The sequence below is a fragment of the Schistocerca gregaria genome, chromosome 1 (assembly GCF_023897955.1).
Source record: "Schistocerca gregaria isolate iqSchGreg1 chromosome 1, iqSchGreg1.2, whole genome shotgun sequence".
Taxonomy (NCBI): domain Eukaryota; kingdom Metazoa; phylum Arthropoda; class Insecta; order Orthoptera; family Acrididae; genus Schistocerca; species Schistocerca gregaria.
Window position 1 is genome coordinate 204,834,331 of NC_064920.1, and position 20,991 is coordinate 204,855,321.

Sequence of the window (20,991 nt, forward strand, 5' to 3'; positions counted from 1 at the left end):
AGAATTCAGGCCATATGGGTCCTCCCCTCTAGCACCAACTTTTCTGAAGTGCACAGATTGGAGTCATGTTAACAACAGATTCTTCGATCCAAATATGATCCCGAACTGAGCCTACTGCAACCTACTGTCCCCACACCCTCCATCCAACTACGGAATTCAGCAATGAACATGCAACAAGATTCTATAAGGGCAGAGGTGTATGTCCTGCAATACCCATCTTTTCAGTTTTGAAATCATGCCAACTTCAACATGTACTACACATCACATTTTGATCTGATGAAAAGAGTCACTGAGATCTATTTTGGGGGAAATTTTACGCTCTTTATTTACATAATAGTCAGCTTCACTAAAAATTGCGTCATTTCAGAGTTATAATCAAAAAATGAAAAAGTTCCATTTTTTAGGCTTTTTCCAGTTTTGACCAATTTCTGGGACAAAATTTTGGTGTAACTTTGAAAATTCAAATTCGGCACCCTCAAAAATATATATATAAAACTCGCCCAAATAATTCATCAAAATTTTCCACTATTTGGCCTTTTTGTGCACCATCTGACTGAATTAAATCTATGAAATTACTACAGATAGTTAAGGCAACCAGAATCTGCTGTGTTCTCACAAAAGCTCAATGTTAAAAGAAGTTCTTTCTTGAGATTATGTCTTGAAATAACATTATTACAACCTGACTTCAATTGAATTAAGAGCAAACATTATGACAATGAAGATGTATTAGGTGAAAAATCATACACATGAAACAAGTATGCTACAGCAGACATTAAGACTGACTATTACTCATGTTAAGAAAATATCATAGGCAAAGATACGAGGTGCATTCAAGTTCTAAGGCCTCAGATTTTTTTTTCTCCGGACTGGAAAGAGATAGAAACATGCGCATTGTTTTAAAATGAGGTCACGTTAATTGTCAATACGTCCCAGAGATGGCAGCACCATAAGGCAGATGGAATTTTACCGCCAGCGGCAAGAATGAGAACTGTTTTAAATGCTTAAAATGGCGACGTTTTACTTACTTGAACAGCGTGCAATCATTCGTTTTCTGAATTTGCGTGGTGTGAAACCAATTGAAACTCATCGACAGTTGAAGGAGACATGTGGTGATGGAGTTATGGATGTGTCGAAAATGCATTCGTGGGTGCGACAGTTTAATGAAGGCACAACATCGTGTGACAATAAACCGAAACAACCTCGGGCTCGCACAAGCTGATCTGACGACATGATTGAGAAAGTGGAGAGAATTGTTTAAGGGGATCACCGAATGACTGTTGAACAGATCGCCTCCAGAGTTGGCATTTCTGTGGGTTCTGTGCACACAATCCTGAATGACGACCTGAAAATACGAAAAGTGTCATCCAGGTAGGTGCCACGAATGCTGACAGATGACCACATGGCTGCCTGTGTGGCATGTTGCCAAGCAATGTTGACGTGCAACGATAGCACGAATAGGACTTTCTTTTCGTCGGTTGTGACAATGGATGAGACGTAGATGCCATTTTTCAATCCAGAAACAAAGCGCCTGTCAGCTCAATGGAAGCACACAGATTCACCGACACCAACAAAAATTTCGAGTTACCGCCAGTGCTGAAAAAAGGTTGGTGTCCATGTTCTGGGACAGTGAGGGCGTAATCCTTACCCATTGCATTCCAAAGGGCACTACAGTAACAGGTGCATCCTACGGAAATGTTTTGAAGAACAAGTTCCTTCCTACACTGCAACAAAAACGTCCGGGAAGGGCTGCGCGTGAGAGTTTCACCAAGACAACGCACCTGCACATCAAGCTAACGTTACGCAACAGTTTCTTCGTGATAACAACTTTGAAGTCATTCCTCATGCTCCCTACTCACCTGACCTGCCTCCTAGTGACTTTTGGCTTCTTCCAACAATGAAAGACACTGTCCGTGGCCACACATTCACTAGCCGTGCTGCTATTGCCTCAGAAATTTCCCAGTGGTCAAAACAGACTCCTAAAGAAGCCTTCGCCGCTGCCATGGAATCATGGCGTCAGCGTTGTGAAAAATGTGTACGTCTGCAGGGCGATTACATCGAGAAGTAACCAATTTTATCGATTTCGGGTGAGTAGTTAATTAGAAAAAAAATCGGAGGCCTTAGAACTTGATTGCACCTCGTAAAGGCACACTCCATTACTTTGGAGGTGTTATTAAGCAGTTGTCTGTTCTATATACTGAAATAACCTTGCAGTGAGTGCCTAGTGACATAATTGCATTTTATTTTGAAAATCTGTAAAGTGAAACTCCATTTAAAATGGAAAATTATCAAAAACATTGCACATCACCAATGGCCATTCTAGTTAGAGTGCTGCAGTCGAACTGACGCTGGAAGCAATGTACACACCCCTGATATCTCAAACATCGCCACACTTGTCATGGCTTAGACAAGTTCCACACTTCAGTCACAAGACAGTTAGTTGGTTGCATGTTCCACTGCCCTATCACACGGTACAGTAGCCGTTACAATGTGGAACATGTAAAGTGCACAAGTAATGCACATATGAAACAAGATTTTTTAATATATCTATGGTATGCTTGGGCTTGTTATACAGACCATTACTGATGCTGTCACTGGCCTTCTATTACCAATATAGTTGCCGTTTCACTATTACTTCAATATTCTCACAGGGCTTTGATTCAGACAATTAATTCACTGTCTATCAGTTCACTTAGTAGTAACATAATCTGAGATATACTGCTTCCCCTTCCTGTTTTACTATATTCCATCTTTCTTCAATATAGCCTGTAGTTCTTGTTGTTTCCTTTTATTACCATTGTCTCATTGCTTTATACACAGATCACTTTGTCGTCATGTTTGATCAATCTCTGGAAAAACTCTAGCATCTTTGGCTTACAAGCCATGTGCTACGTGTGTGTACCTGACCTTGAATCTCCCCCCACCCCTGTTGTCTTCTAGCATCCCTAATGAGTATGATGATCGCAGTAGAATTGCGACTTCAGGTAACGCCGCAACAAATATACACATGGATTGAGGCCTGGGGACATGGAAGGCCAAGCATGATAGATGTGGCAGCTCAGTAAACGATCCTCGTCAAATGACTCGCACAAGAGATTTTACACACATGTAGCAATATGGGAAGGAGTGCCACCCTGCATGAAAGTCGTACCTTCCAGCTGGGGTTTGTCAGCCAAGATGGGGTTTGTCAGCCAAGACGGGGTTGATATGATCCCCCCTCTCAATACATCTAATTTTATTCAAGATTCTCACATAGCATCTCTGACATGCTGCTATCCAGCACCATCTGTTGGCCAGTTATTTCACTTGCTTTTGATTTCAGTAAAGCCCCCATGTCTATTCAGGTAGGTGTGTTAATTTTTACCTCTCCACCTACTTTATTCTGTGAATTAGTGCACTTTCAAATATCAACAGACTTGAGTCATCCTATATGCTGTAAGTGTACAAACCACATGGCCACTCTTATGCAAGGATGCTCAGCCAGTGCAGTACAATTACGTAGACTATGGCCCAGCAGCCTTATTGTAAACTGTTTCCCTGCACATTGATACCTCCAGGTGCCCAGCTGTCACCTGGTAGGGTCTTCAGCTGGAACATCCTGGTCTATGAGAACTGAAGGTGATCGTACTGTGTACTTAATAGCAAGCATTACCGCCACACCAGCTGTTGACCCATATGGCTGCAACAAACACAAACTGGTCTCCTTGAAGCCTCCACACACTTCTGAGTCCAGTGTATAGCTGGATGCAGATCCAGAAATCATCTGGAAAAACAACCAGGTGTCACTTCTGTGTCCAGTGTTGACTGTATGCACCACAATCAGTGTGCTGCTCTCTCTCTTGCCCATAAAGATGTCTAGACGTCGCAACATTGTACACGTGAATATTTGTTCTGCTGCAAATAAGCTCATTTGCTGACTCAAGTTAATGATGTGGCTGTACAATTTTGCATGGTTGAGGGAACAATATGTCTGTCCTCTTGGATCATTGAGTTCCTACATGAAGTTTAGCATCTCCCTCCTGAATGCAATGAGCCATATTAATATGATGACCACGGAATCACAACAAACAAATGTCGCACCTTTCCAGACTAATAAACTGTAGTCTTGACAGGCTACAACTCTGGCACTGATTAATTCTGACAAGTGCTGGTAATTATTTCTTTTTCTTACATGAGGTATAACATAATCTCAAACAAACAACATTCAAATACAGCTTCTGAATGAGAAATCTATTGTGTAATTTATTCTTATACACTACAGAATGTAGATGACATTAATCCTACCTATTTCCTATGGCTGTGATGCAGTGTTATACATTTGCGTATTTGAGCATGCAGTACATATGATGCAAAACTGATATTTGTTGTGTTTTGTTTTCACTGTGCTGCAAATGTTATCACCAATGTGTAGAACAGAAACATGAATCACCAGAAAATGCAAAACACTAAGTAAAGGCAATTCACACAATGTGGGTAATTCACTTCCTAGTGCTAGATGCGTGAAACTTGACATGGAAGCAAATTGCCAACATCCACTCTACACATGAACAAGAGCAACAGGTAATGCTTAACCTATTTACATTAACCGTAAAAACATTTGTGTTTGAATTTCTTGTTAAACGACAAACATTATAAATCCAAACACACATACCTTATTCACCTTTACTGAATTGCTTGAGGGTGGTCTTAAATCAGCTTGAGCGAATATACTTGGAAAGACTTTCTGAGGTTTGAGCTCTGTGTGGCCTGGTAAACCAAACAACATATAAGCTTTGACAATACCAAGGGCATCACCAACATATTTGTCCAACATTTCTTTTGACTGACAAAATATATTTTGCAGTCCCAGCAAGCATGTGATTATTATCTGAAATATAAGAGATAAATATTCCATCCAAGTTACAAATCTTTCCCCAACATATGCAACTAATTTAATTTGCCCTATATTGGGAAGAAACTATGAATAAAACTACATAGAAATTGTGTGCTTTTGCTATGTCCACTTTTAAAAAAAAAAAAAAAAAAAAAAAAAAAAAAAAAAAAAAAAAAAAAAAAAAAAACCACTTCCAGAAACCTTGTAAAATAAAGGAACAAGGTGGAAACACCCCCCCCCCCCCCCCTCCTAGTTCTCGTACCACACCTGGCACAAATATACAATAATTTCCCTCATTATTTGTTTCTGTTTTGTGGAAAACACATGTGACGGTTACACAAAATAACTAATTTCTAATTCATGCCCTATTACAGTGAGACTTACTATTTATCCCATAATGTCTTAAACCACTAACAGTAGTTTCAAAGTTAGAATACCTGGAAATTCTTTTATAAAGAAATATCTACAATTTAAGGTAAGCAAATAACACAGAGATGAAATTTCCAGTGAGGAAATAACTGTTCATTTTTCATCTTTTCAATAAATACTTACTGTTTTTCAAAATCTTCCTAGTTAAAAAATTATTCTATTCAAAAATTCACCTTCCAAAACAATCAATCTGATATAATGTTTATCTCCAAAATTCAGTGAAACTTATTTGTAGCTTGAATTTTTTCAGATTCCAAAATTACCCTCTTCTACTAGAACTCTCTTGTTAGCTAATGATTTGGTTTTGAAAATTTCATTCTTAGCAACTTCCAGCAGGCTCTGTGAATTCCATGGAATTCGGGATCATTTATATAAAATAGTATCTATATAGTTGCCTTTATTGTGGTAATACAAGTAACAGTTGAAAGGGCTTTCTTTTTTGCTTACTATAATTTTCTATGTTCTGCTTTTGCTCTCTTTTAGGGTTCATAATTAAAATATTTTAGCAGATTTTAACTTTTAATCTTACATATTTCTGTAAGAATGAGTGCACAACAATACTTGATTAAGTCTGCAAAGTATAGGATAGAATAAAGAAGTGTTTGACATTGTGTGGAAGGGGAGGGTGTTGTCAGTTCACCATTAAGTGCAAGTGCAATACACCTCCAGTAACAGCAGATGTCTAGTGCCCCATTAACATGAAGTACTGAGTTCACTTTGCAAGAGCATAATATTCTTACTCCTTTCCTAAAGCAACTTTATAGTTGAAACAAATTCACAGTAAGAGAAACATACCAAACCAAAGAAATAAAAAAATAAAAAATCACAAGAATTACTTAATAGAATACAACTGTCTGCAACTGACTGGTAACAAGAGGTAGCAATTCAATATGACAACTGGGCATTGGGCAGGTGTGACTTCACTCTCACACTGATTGGCTGTTGCTATGGCAGCTGCCTTGTGAACAACTATCAATCGCTTAGTTATCCTTATCCAGATATAGTCGTTCAGACTCTCTGCACAATTATGTAAGCTATCTAGTCAATCAAATGTGAGTTTGCATCAAAATGTAATCAGTAAAAAAGTCAGACAGTGCCTTATAATCAAACTGTAAACATCATGTGACAAGTTACTTCATGTGAAAAGCTACTATGTGCAGGGACTATGTAACTAAAGCCACCTTCATGTCGTTTGTTACAATTTGACAGCACAGATGTACTGTAAAAATGATACCACTCTGTCTAAACATCCGTAGTGCAGATACTGACCTGTGGTACATGAAGTGCCTAAATTATTAAATATATGTTGATGATCACTATATTACTCATGTCAATAAATGTGGAAGGTTCACAACTTATGTTAAACAGTGTTGCGTTTGTAATTTTAAAAATGTCACTACAAGAAATGCAAGAAGATAGACATGGAGAGAAGCAGCGCTACTACTGAAGTAAAATCCTGACCAGGAATCTCACTTAGTCCACATTAAAAGAAACATAAAATGCTCCACTTCTATCCCCAGTGGCAATGATCTCATTGTTGCAATAGCTACAGATTACTCAAACATTTGTTGATCAATTGCCACTTCAATTTACACAAAATAACCTACCTCAACAGACAAGGTTGATAAAATACTCTTCTGTGGTGTCAGCTGACTCAGAGGAAGCCAGTTAAAATTCTAATGGTTGGCAAGTGGAGGAATGGTGGTAATATTAATTCCTTATTACCAAACTTTACATCAAATGCATGGACTGAATTGCAGTCATCTTCACACATACCATGTAGGAAGGACTTGTGATGCTGTCTCGTGATGATCGATCTGTAGAATCTGGAGTCATTTGTGTCACAATGAATAAGCTATGTGTCAGCACTAGATTTTGTCTCATCACTACCATCACCATCATTATCAACACCACATAACGACAATGCAAATAAGACACTACCCTACTCTATGCTATACAACATACACTTACACTCATCATATGCACATACACATGGTTAATTACAGTAAGTGATTTCCTAATTAATTCACTGACTGATTTCCCTGACAGCTGTATTAGGAAAAGATCTGCTATCCAATGGTGACTTATTTAAATTTGTGCCAGACTGAGACCCAAACCTCAATTTTCCGCCCTTTTCAGGTTGTCGCCTTAACCACTTTGGCTATATGTGTATGCTCCTCAGACCAATCCAAACTTCCACATGTCAGATCATCTACACCCTCTTATCATAGTCAACTAACTTCATCACCTTCACAATCGACAAATGTAGACAGTGTGACACACATAAATGGATCAGTCCAGTGAGCATGCACAGGTAGCTGAAGTGATTAAGGCTACCACTCACAATAAGCATGGAATCCGGGTTCGAATCCCGGTCCAGCACAGATTTTCTGTATGTCACCATTGGATACTAGATCTACACCTGGCACAGCTATTCAATTTCAAAACTGTTTCATACAGTTTCCGCTTGTCACCAGTGTGTGTTGTTTCAGACAAGCATTTAAGATTACAAGCCTAGCCAGGTACATGATGATAACATTGGTTTCTATTCCTCATTATCTCGTTCTCCCTGTTGCAGGAATCCAAGTAATGTTGCAAGCATTAGATGAAGAACTTAGGAGACTACAAGAGAAGGATGGAGGGTGAGGTGTCATCCAAAGAGTTAAGTTCACGACAGAACCACAAGCTAAACATAGTCACTGACATACACAGCCACAAACATGAGAGGCACTGACAAAAACATGCTCTTGAGAAATCCTGTATGCTGCCACTGTATGAAAGTATATTTACGTGAGACCACAGTGTTGCTTGCTCACTGTGATAACAGTCTCATTGTAGCTCAGATCTAGCAGCGAGCTGGTGTCGTTAGTCAGAGCAGTAAGTTTAAATTTAAGTATAAGAAAGAGATATTTGACTGTCTTGTTAGTCTGGCGATGTTTTTGTGTAGGACAATTATTCAGTATGTGAACTACAAAGAGTTTCAAAAACAGCAGTATTATTCCAGAATGAGATTTTCACTCTGCAGCGGAGTGTGCGCTGATATGAAACTACCTGGCAGATTAAAACTGTGTGCCCGACCGAGACTCGAACTCGGGACCTTTGCCTTTCGCGGGCAAGTGCTCTACCAACTGAGCTACCGAAGCACGATTCACGCCCGGTACTCACAGCTTTACTTCTGCCAGTAGGAGACGGATACTGGCAGAAGTAAAGCTGTGAGTACCGGGCGTGAGTCGTGCTTCGGTAGCTCAGTTGGTAGAGCACTTGCCCGCGAAAGGCAAAGGTCCCGAGTTCGAGTCTCGGTCGGGCACACAGTTTTAATCTGCCAGGAAGTTTCATATCAGCACACACTCCGCTGCAGAATGAAAATCTCATTCTGGAAACATCCCCCAGGCTGTGGCTAAGCCATGTCTCCACAATATCCTTTCTTTCAGGAGTGCTAGTTCTGCAAGAGCTTCTGTAAAGTTTGGAAGGTAGGAGACAGATACTGGCAGAAGTAAAGCTGTGAGTACCGGGCGTGAGTCGTGCTTCGGTAGCTCAGTTGGTAGAGCACTTGCCCGCGAAAGGCAAAGGTCCCGAGTTCGAGTCTCGGTCGGGCACACAGTTTTAATCTGCCAGGAAGTTTCTGCAGTATTATTGTTCGATCTAAAGAAAAATTTATCACTAAGTGCTTTCTGAGAACATATTGTGTATTATTGTCCCAAATACGAGCAGGGGTGCCTTCTAAAGATAAGTACTTGTTTTTGAAGTGTTTTGCTGGGACTGATCTAATGATACCTATATGTAGTACAAGCTTCTCAACATCCTTCAGAAGTTAAAACTGTAGAACTTTTGTCTATGCTTGCTATGTCATATCAACATGGCAATGAAGAGTTTTTTTAATGGAATGCCATCTTCACCTGCCTGTGTGGACATGGCTGGTGTTCCACTAGCCACAGCAGCAATAATTTTTCTGTGTTTTGTACCTAATCTAAAATGTTTAACCATGCCAAAACCCCCACATGAACTATCATTAACAGAAGTTGCTCAGTTTCAGACACAGCAGACTGAATGACAGGTTCTCAGTGTTCCATAGATTACGACCTTATTGTCACAACAAGCAACACCACAACCAATTGCTGCACCCAAGATTCAGCAGTTTGACAGCAACTGAGAGGACTGGTCAGAATACTGTGCTCATCTAGCAGCACACTTCACAGCAGACAGTATTAAAGTACGGTATGCATTACTGTCTTTCCGACCACTATCAGAGTCTGTGTCTTGCACTGTTGGCCAACTCGCAACCAGAAGCTGTTGATTATCAGGAAATCCTTAGGACGAGAATTACAAGACAAAGATTCAAGTCTCTGTGGCGAGGTTTAAAGCTTTTTGTCTTAAGAAGCACCCTGAACAGTCATGAAAACAGCGGATTGTTGAACTACAAGGGCTAACAAGAAGTTGCGGGTTCAAGTGGTCTTGCAGACTAAGTTACAGTCTGGTGCATGTATACTTGCTATTATCCTAAACTGCCAGATCCTGACCTGGACACAGTTCTGTCAATCACAGAATCTCAAAGTATTGTGGACAGAACTGAAGCTGATTTTCAGGCTCCGTCTATTTCCCTTGTTTGTAGTGCTCAAGGTACTTAGTCTACAGTTAATGTTAAAGTGAATAAAAATGGGGCTCAGATTAAAAGCAAAATCTTTTGGTCATGTTGTACAGAAGGTGTAGTTTAGAATAAAGTGTAGCAATCTTCTCCACAGTGTTTTTCTACTCACAGTACGAAAGAATGTCCACATCGTGAAAGAAAGTGTTTCAAGTTTGGCATGCTAGGTCACATCCAGACGGGCCAGACAAGGCATTAGATGTGACCTAATTGTTGCGGCAGTTTGACAACGGCGAATGGTTCAGGCATGATGTTTAGCACTCTGATTGGACAAAACCAGCTACAACACATGAAGTGTCAATCATCAATAATTTTAACCAGATTACAGGAAGACTTCCATCAGGCCATGAAGTATACCAGCAAACAAAATGAACATAAAACGTTATCCATGTAATATTTCATGCATTTTTCCAATAGATAAAAAAGGTAATGGAATGATTTAATGGGCACTGCATTCACGAGAACTAATGAAGCTAGATTTCTTATAATTTTCAAAGTCTATTCCCAGTTCTGTTTTACTTTCCTTGCAAAGTGACCATATGCATACACTGAAGTAAAGTGTCCACTGTAACATCATAAGAGCTACTTATTAAAGCTCTTGTATTTCTGGTCAACTTTTCATCAACAGTATACACCAAGAATATTCATATGCACTTCTATGATATTGTGTGATTGCAGTTCCAAGAGGGTAACCCAAAAAAATAGTTATACTAAAAATGTAAACAACTATTCTTACTAACCTTCACATAATTTAGTTCATTTTGATCCTGTTTTCTATCGGCGTGGAGGTAGCTAAAGAAAACACAAGCACATTTTTCAAGTTGTGCTAATTCCAAGATAGAATTTTGATCATTTACTGTAGTATCTGCAATGTGCGTAACAGACTGGAGACATCTCAGAGCAAGCAAGCGAACATCCCACACTGATGTCACTGATAGTTTTCTGGACACATCATTATCTTCTTGGTCAGAGAGAAGCATCAGAGTACCATCTTCAGAAAAAATATCACATGACAGCTGAAAACAAAATGATTTAAAAATATAATTTCCTTCAGCTACTTTCTGAGAAATGAAACTTTTTGAAAAAAAATTAAAACCACCCACATTGCCAGCTTTTTTAATTAATACCTCTGCCTAGCACCATCATGAAAAATGTAAACATTTAGATTTATTGAATAAAACCATTCAAATATATCACACTAACACAATGTAATATAAATTTTATGTCAGTCGAGTACAAAAATACACTTTACAAAGTGATCTTTTAGTTAAAATGCGACCAGTATAGTGATATGTTTAGGTACGTGATCACTTCACTGTTACTGTTAGAATTATTGTATCTTTGATTGGAGCTACACTCATGCTCATAAATTAAGGATAATTGAAGAATGTGGTGACACACAACGTGGCACTACACAGAACTGGTGCTAATAGCATAGGCACATAGGGAACACACACAGCACAGGTCTGTAAGTCCACGGTATTGGTGATAAGTTGAGAAAACTGTACTGAAACACATGTGCTACAAAATGTCACTGTTCCTGCGCATGTACCCCAACATCAATATGGGATATGATCACCATGGACACGTACACAGGCCGCATAATGCGTTGGCATATTCTGGATAAGGTACTCGAGCAGCTGCTGGGGTATAGCCTTCCATTCCTGCAATAGTGCCTGTCGTAGCTCCTGAAGTGTCCTATGGGTTTAAAGACATCCAGCGATTTGTTGACCAAAGCATCCTAGAGGTGCTTGATGCGGTTTATGTCTAGAGAACAGGCAGGCCACTCCATTCGCCTGATATCTTCTGTTTCAAGGTACTCCGCCATGGTGACAGCTTGGTAGGGGCCGTGCATTATCATCCATCAGGAGGAATGTGGGACCCACTGCACCCCTGAAAAGGTCGACATACTGGTGCAAAATAACGTCCCGATACACCTGACCTGTTACAGTTCCTCTGTCAAAGAAATATAGGGTTGTACAAGCATCAATCATAATCCCACCCCACACCATCAAACCATGACCTCCATACAGGTCCCTTTCAAGGACATTAAGGACTTGGTATCTAGTTTCTGGTTCACGCCAGATGAAAACCTGGCAAGAATCACTGTTCAGACTATACCTGGACTCGTCCAAGAACATAACCTGGGATCACTATTCCAATGACCATGTACTGTGTTCTTGACACGAGGCTTTACGGGCTCTCCTGTGCCAGGGATCAGGAGAATGCACCTTGCAGGTCTCTGAGCAACTAAACCATATCTGTTCAGTTGTCTGTATACTGCGTGTCTGGAGACAACTGTTCCAGTGGCTGTGATAAGGTCCCGAGCAAGGCTACCTGCATTACTCCGTAGCAGTCTGTGGGCACTGGTGGTGAGATATCGGTCTTTTTGTGGTCTTGTAAACTGTAGACGTCCCATACTGTAGCACGTGGACATGTTTCCTGTCTGCTGGAATCGTAGCCATAATCTTGAGATCACACTTTGTGGCACACGGAGGGCCCGTGCTACAATCTGCTGTGTTCACCAGCCTCCAGTCGCCCTAGTATTCTACCCCTCGTAACCTCATCTGTGTGTGTTCTTTGAGCCATTTTAAACACACAGTCACCGTTAGCACATCTGAAAACATCTGCACACTTACTCGCTGCACTGTACTCTGACATGCACCAACACACCTCTGCGTATGTGGACAGCTGCCAGCGCCACCGCGCGACGACCGCAGTTCACATGCACCGCATGGTCATACCCCGAGGTGGTTTAAACTCGGAAACCGCCCACCAGGGTGTTGTTTCACCATGTATCAGCATTATCCTTAATTTATGAGCATGGGTGTAGACAAAAAATATTAACAGAAAACAAACAGTGCAGATAGTTAATCTTCAATACTTTTATAAAGCAGACATTGTGTGTTTAGTATGGGCACTAAATGGAAAAAAGAGGCAAAGAAGAAGTTAGCACAACACTCAACTACCTCATTCGCCTACAAACAACAATTTGCATCATATATCGTAAATGTAGTTCTTGTTGTCAAACTAATTAAAAAGAAATTGTTATTAAAAACCCACACAAACTTTAATTCCTTCATATTAAGCTTATATAATACTACAGAATCAAATATCACACGCATGCAAAATAGGTAAATAATCTGTTAAAAATCATAGAACACTGTCAACATGAAAATCTTCATTATTGCCACAAGTTTCAAGTGCTATCAATCATCATGAGGAATCAATCACAAATGAACAGAACTTATTTAAATACAAAGGTTTTGAAACCTTACAAAAATGAATAATGTACTTACAAGAAACATCCTGGCAGATTAAAACTGTGTGCTGGACCGGGACTCTACCAACTGAGCTACCCAAGCACGATTCATGATCTGCCCTCACAGCTTTCCTTCTGCCAGTACCTCATCTCCTACCTTCCAAACTTCACAAAAGTTCTCCTGCATAAATTGCAGGACTAGCAGGCCTGGAAGGAAGGATGTTAGACACAGCCTTGATAATTGTATTCAGATTGAATTTTCACTCTACAACAGCGTCTGTGTTGATTTCAAACTTCCTGCTAAATTAAAACTGTGTTACAGACTGAGACTTGAGCCAAGGACCTTTGCCTGTCAAAGGCAAGTGCTCTTATCAAATGAGCTACCTGAGCACAGCTCACATTCTGTCTGCACAGCTTTACTTCCTCCAGTGCATTACCTCCTACCCTACAAACCTCAAAAAATCATCCTGCATACCCTGCAGGACTTCTTGGACAGCTCAGTTGTTCGAATGCCTGCCTACCAAAGGCAAAGTTCCTAGGTGCAATTCCTGGTCCGGCACACAGATTTAATATTCTAGCAAGTTTCAAATCAACACACACACACACACACACACACACACACACACACACACACACACACACACACACACACACACACACACACACACACACCTGCAGAGTGAAAATTCATTATGGATACAGACAAGATGTTTTTAAATTACAGTATCTATGTACAGCATACATAAATGACATTCTACTTCACCCTACAAACCTACAGGATCAGAAACTGAAAAACAGAATTCGGTATGTAAAATTTATATATAGCTCAGAATATCCAATGCATCAATAATATAATAATACAAATCACTCCATCACTGGAGACTTGTAAACTGTTGGAACAACTCTCAGATTTTTTAACATCTGAACCATGAGCAATACCCAATAAAAGCTGTACTTGCTCAAAATAACAAGTTAAACATATTGTACATGTTACTATCAATACCGATCAAAGAAAAAACTTTGTCAATAAAAATGCTGCACTGGCATTATATCTCTAGTTAAGCTGTACACTTTAGAAGTACAGAGTACAAACATAATTAAATTAAACTTGTTATAAGCATAAGCAGCAAATATTATGTGAAAAACTGTATATCAAGCGAAAAACATATTTGCAATAGCTACCCTTTAAATTAGTCTAACAACTTACAGGAAAATAACTTCAAGCCATCCAACATTATATCACATGCAGTGCAATGGCATTATATAAGACAATACAGAAGTAAGTATGAAACACACATACTCAGCCAACAACACATACGAATCATTGAAGTATGACATCCCACCATATAAAAATTCTCTCATGCAGTTTTTATTTATTTGCTTAACAGCCAATAGTATTCAAAGATTCACTGTCAAATTACGACAAAATTACAACGGAAAGGCACTTTACAATTGTTTTGTGTGAATTAAGCTTTAGTTACTAGGATACTTTACATCCTTATGTTAGACAGTCATTAACTCAATCTTGCCATGCTTACACAGCACAACACGAGGAACCACTGGTCTAGTAACTTAATTTTTGACAAGCTGTGTGGGACCAAGCACTGAAAATATTTTGAATTAATGACAGCCATCCACATGATTAGGAATAAAAGTTACCATACCTTTACTATGTTTCCATTCCCATACAGTAGCACTTCCAAGGCACCCAGTATATCCAAAATTGCAATATCTGAACAGTACTTGACTGCCTCTAAACACCAGTTTATTGCTAGTAACAATGTTTTTCCTTCAACTTTTACTTTCTGTTTCAAAATAAGGTTGCTAAACAACTGGCATCCTTTAGCAACCAAAAAGGTGTCATTTGAAGGAACAATGCAACAGCACTGATTTACAATTAAAACAGCTTTCTGGAACCAAAATTAACTTTTTTTTATATATTGACAATCCAAAAACATAGTAGTAGAGACTTACCTGAAGAAGTACTAAGAAAAAATATTGTTAAACAATTTCACAGTCGCAGTTCTTCAAAATATATGCAAAAAAAACCAACATACTACAGCTGCAACATGTAATTCAAATAACACCCACAAATCTTGATTTAATTTTAAGTAACAAAAAGAAATACATTTAATGAAAAATTAACACTCTAAAAATACAATAAGCAAATAAATAAATAAACTAAACAAACAGGTCAACTAGATCTAACAATACTGGATGTCAGCTTCATCCCACAATATCATGATGATTTGGTTGTATATCATCATATGTACGTAAATAAAAATAGTGTAGAAAATTGATAACACTTCTTTTGCATCTGTGTTAGTTTCTGAAGTGTAGATTGTGGTGACAAACTTAGCTGTGATGTACACTGAAGCCTATGAAGTCTCAGATGTGACGACATACTGATTTGTAGAGTAGCCTAAAGCCTACGCTAGGTCGAAAGGTGTCTGAATTGTTGGAGAGGTATCAAATGGTCAAAATGGCTCTAAGCACTATGGGACTTAACATATGAGGTCATCAGTCCCCTAGAGTTAGAACTACTTAAACCTAACTAAGCGAAGAACATCACACACATCCACGCCTGAGGCAGGATTCGAACCTGCAACCGTAGCAGCAGCGTGGTTCCAGACTTAAGCACCTGGAAGCACTCAGCCACAATGGCTGGCTGGAGAGGTATCAAATGCTTCAGTTGTTCCAAATGAATGCTTTCTACAAGAGTGATCCCATTCCTCAGCAAGAGCAGTGCGTAAGCCTGGAACTCCTGCCCAGAAACTTACTATTTTCCCAATACATGCTAAATACTGCAGCACATGTTCAAATATTCTGCATTTTCGACATCACTGACTAGGGTGTTACATACATTATTTGCCAATCATCTGATGTTCCATACCTACTACTGATTTCTTTAGATGCCATTCGGTTGAATTTGTGATCTGCCCAGAGAGGTTTGTACTGCTGTTGTGCTTGTGGTCTTTCTTCATACTGTACTACTGGACAGTAATAATCATTAGTACAGAGTGCAAGTTGTATTGGTATATTTCATTTTCAGTATGTTGCTGTTGACCACAGTCAGCTACACATTTGCAGATACCTCAACATGAAGTTACTGTATGGAAAAGCTTGGTGCAATGGGAGTGCTGACTGTCAGTTATATGTGGAGTATTTTCCACACCACCAGACACCTTTGCACTCCCTCTTTGCTACGGTGAACTTGAAAGCCTTGGAGACATGTGCATTCACCAGTGCCAGCACAGACTGTGGTGCTCCATGACAGTGCTGCACACCCTAGTTTGAAGAGGGTGTATCCATGCAGTGGAAAAGGAAGTGACAGCAAGTACCAGAAATGTATCAGTTATGGTGAATGTGGATTACCAAACAGTCTACCTTGTTCTACATGAGCAGCAGCTACACCCATACCACCCCGAGAATGTACAGACAACGCAATCACAAGATATTGCATCGGTAGACCACTTCTGGAAGTGGTTCTTGCACTGTCATGTGAATGAGTTCGGCTGCTCACAGCGGACCTGTTCATGGATGAAGCCAGATTCACCAAGGAATGTATTCTCAATTCCCACAATAGTGATATGTGGACAGAGGAAAACCAACATGCCTCACAGCGCATGGGTTTCAGGAATGATAATCTGAACATTTTGGCAAAGTTCCTGGTTAAAAAGGTGATGGGGCAATGCCTTTTAACACTACATCTCATGGGTACCATAAAATTTCTGTTCCTTGACGGCTTACTAGATGGCCAATTGGAAGATGTGCCACTGCATCTACGTCAAAACATGCAGTTTTAGCATGATAACACACCATCTCAGTTTTCATATGCGGGCAGAGATCATCCACACCAAAGAGTTGGGCAACAGTGGATAGACTGTGGTGGCCCAATTACTTGGCCTGCATGTTCTCCCAACTTGAACCTACTAGGCTACTACCTGTGGGGTCACATGAACTCCTTCATTTAAAAGATCCCTGTGCCAACCAAGTAAGAACTACTGGTACAAGTTATGGCTGGAGCAGATGATGGAGGACCGAGCATGTACCAGAACATGATATTGAGGTACTGTAAGGTAGTGATGTCAGTAGTTGGCACATCGAGTTTCTTTTTAAGTGGACCCAGATGACAAGCAGCAGGAGTCAGAGAGGAGTGTATGTTGTGTCATTCTGGATGTAGTGTGAAAATGGCTGATTTCCAAACATGAGTTCCTATGCTAAACTTAACTGTCTTAGTTGCTACAACAAGTTCTCAAAGTCTGTAAAGGAAATTTAGTTACACTTTGTATTTACCAAGTGTAGAAGTATGAAACCAGAATTTCCCTATAGGTGGTGCTAGCCATCAGTGCACGGCCTCTGAGACCATGTCCGCAGCACCCTCTGCTTCATGTAACGGCTGCTGACAAATGTCAACACACAGTAACCCAAGTTCTATAGATTGGCATCTGTTTCAGAACCATAAGCATGTCAAGTTTTGCACATACGAACTACAACTTGCAGACAGCATTGGTTTTCTGTTACAATTTGAAGAAAACTGCTGCAGAATCACATCAAATGCTTGTCAAAGCTTTCAGGAAACATGTTCTTGGGAAAAAACACTGTTTTGAGTGGTTCAAAAAATTCAGAAGTGTTGATTTTATCGTGAGAAATGACAAGCACAGGAAATCACCAAAAAAAGTAAGTCTGGAGACAATATAAAAGGTACAGAAAGTGGGAAAATGGGTTTGGCATGAACTGAATGAAAGACAGCAAGCAAATTTAAAGACCACTTGTGAAACACCACGCACAATATACAGAATAAAGTCATTTCTCCATTGCATAGTGGCAGGTGATGAAAAATGGATATATTTTGAGACTCCCAAGTGTTGTAAATCATGGGTGAATCCAGGCAAATCATCGTCATCCACAGTAAGACCAAATCACTTTGGAAAGAAGACATTGCTCTGTGTTTATTGTGATCAGAAGGGTGTCTATTATGAGCTGATAAAACCTGATGAAACTGTTAACACTCAATGCTGCTGACAGTAAATTATTGATTTAAGTCGAGAATTACTTGAAAAATGAGCAGAATCTGGATGAATGCGACACAAAGTCATACATATTGCTCCATGATAACACCCCATCATACACAGCTATACAGGTCTGGGAAACAATCGAGGTGTTCAGTTGGAAAATACTAAGGCATGCGGCTTATTCTCCAGACTTGGCTCCATCAGATTATCATCTATTTGCATCACTGGGAAACCCTCTAGTTTAGCAACATTTCAGTTCATATGAAAATGTACGAAAATGACTCACTGACTGGTTTGCTGATATGTAACTCCTAGTATTGACAAGGATTTTCGCTACATGGGAGAATTTAAAAAATGGCATGTACTCAGCTTTTTCAGACAACACATAGGAAAATCAGCTGTAGCTCTGTTGAATACACATTAAAAATTGTTTTACATAATTTAGGGAAACCACAAAATTTATCACAGTAGCATTTCCTCAACCAAAAGTCTCTCACTGGTCAATTTTCCCAAATGAAAGAAGCAACTGCTTGATTATCATGAGGGTAACTGATAATAGCTTCATCAATGAACTTTAAAGACACTCACCAAAACTGAAAATGTTAGGCAGTTCTTAGTAAAACATTTCTTCCTTTTTTCCACTACAAAACTGATTATTTTCCCAAAAGTAATAAGAATCAAATACCTTCAAACTCAGATTATGTGTATACTAACCAAACCAGTTCCAGACATCAGCAGACAACCTGAATAATATCTTCTTGTTCACCATCGCTGACTGGACATATCAAAATGAGATGTCATGGTACATAGTACCCACACATTCATTTACATTTTCTCACGTACACAAATGTTCCATGTGTGTGACAGTCATGCAGAGGGCCCGAGTACATTTTCCAGTAACTTCCAATAATATACAATGATCAGCCACAACATTGTGACCACATACCTAATAGCCAATATTTCCAACTTTGGCACAGATAACAGCAGCAACAGATTGTGGCATGGAAGCAATGATGCCTTGGTAGATTGCTGGAGGGGGCTGGCACCACATCTGCACATACCACTCATCTAATTCCCGTAAATTCCAGGGAGGGAGGGGGAGGGGGGGGGGGGCGATGAGCTCTGACGACACATTCAATCACATCCTAGACGTGTTTGGGCACATTCAGATCTGGTGAGCTGGGGTACCAGTACATTATCTTATTTAGAACTACCACTGCCATCAGGAAACATGATTGCAATGAAGTGGTGTAGGTGGTCTGCAATCAGTGTACGATATTCCTTTGCCATCACGGCGCCTTGCACAAGATCCAATGGACTGATAGATGCACATGTGAAAGTTATGCAGAGCATAATGTAGCTGGCAAGAGCTTGTCTCTGTCCCACAGGACAGGTTTCAAGGAGCTGTTCTGCTAGAAGACAACAGATTCGTTCCCTCCCATGAAGAAGAAAGTACTGGGCCTTATCAGACCACACAATGCTCTGCCAGTGCTAATGGTCACATGCCCTGTCATAGTTGCCAATGTCTAGGTGTTAACATTGGTACTTGCCTGGGTTATCAGCTGTTCTGTGCATTGTGTGATCAGACACACTTGGTACTCCACTCAGCACTAAAGTCTGATGTTAGTTCCGCCACAGTTCACCACCTATCCTGTTTTACCAGTCTGCCCAGGCAACGACATCTGACACCTGTAAGAAAGGGTGTCCACCCAACCCCCAACACCTGAATGTGGTTTCACCTTGGTTTCATCATGTGCTGAAGATACTTGCCACAGTACCCCCTCGAACACTCAACGAGTCATGCTGTTCCAAAATGCTCATGCCAAGCCTCCAGGCCATCACTATCTGCTCTCTGTCAAAAACACATAGATTATGTGCCTTCCCATTCTACACAGTGACATCACACTCACTGATACCACACGCATTGTGTGTGCGACTGACCAGCAGTCATTCTTCCCCAGGTGATGCTGCTATCACCTGGACAGGTTTACATTGCTACCTGGCCAGTGACTATAACATTCTGGCTGATCAGTGTACATGCGGCCCAGTGTTGGTCTACAAGCCAAATGTTCAGGGCTCAATTCTCCAAAAAATTTTTTTGTCACTTACAGTTTCTTCCACCTCTGGCAATGAAATCTACATGTGAAAGAAGCATAGTAGTATTGTGGTTCAAAATCCATGTTAAACTGTAGGTCCTTCAATAACTAGCAAGGTAATTTAGTTCATGGATTGAAGGAAGGTAAAGGTATACCCGTTTTAACAGGACCATCCATGCTTAAAAAAGCACTGCTATGTTCAGATACCTTTCAGACTGAGCACTGCCTAAGTTTAATCATTCACTTTTAACCGAATGGCCTTGTACACAAAATTGTTCAATTAACTCAAAAAACCCAACATGTAATACACTCAACAAGATTCAAATATGTTCAAAATCTAAAAAAATATCTATAATTAACAACAAATAAAAACAGAGACCACAGTAGTGAAAAAGTTATTCTCAATGGACAAAGTTGCTGGGAATTTTTGTTGGCAACCATCTTGTCAAGATTGTGGGCCTATTAAATTCAGATTTGGTTATTGGCCCTTTACACACAGTACCAGCTTCCCATTTTGCTCTAAAAAGTGAAATTCCTCTCAACACTTCAGGCCTTATGTTACCTTCAGTATCTTAACTTTAACAGCAGTTCAGTTTAAGTGTTATGAAGAACATTTAAACAAAATAAAATAAAAGTCACATACAGAATATAAGATTTTATGTCAATTTATAATTTTT

At 39.8% G+C, this 20,991-nt stretch overlaps 1 protein-coding gene across 4 annotated transcripts in view; it reads right to left on the bottom strand.

Moving 5' to 3' along the window:
- Window positions 1–20,991, bottom strand: part of LOC126336924 (HEAT repeat-containing protein 6) — a 65,041-nt gene that overhangs the window by 42,261 nt on the left and 1,789 nt on the right. For 3 of the 4 annotated variants that reach the window (XM_050001081.1, XM_050001101.1, XM_050001109.1), the window contains 3 exons: window positions 14,868–15,113; window positions 10,682–10,957; window positions 4,649–4,864 (listed from right to left, as the gene is read on the bottom strand). In XM_050001081.1, coding sequence (XP_049857038.1) covers window positions 4,649–4,864; window positions 10,682–10,957; window positions 14,868–15,113 — 738 coding nt within the window. The other variant, XM_050001092.1, reaches the window with a different exon arrangement.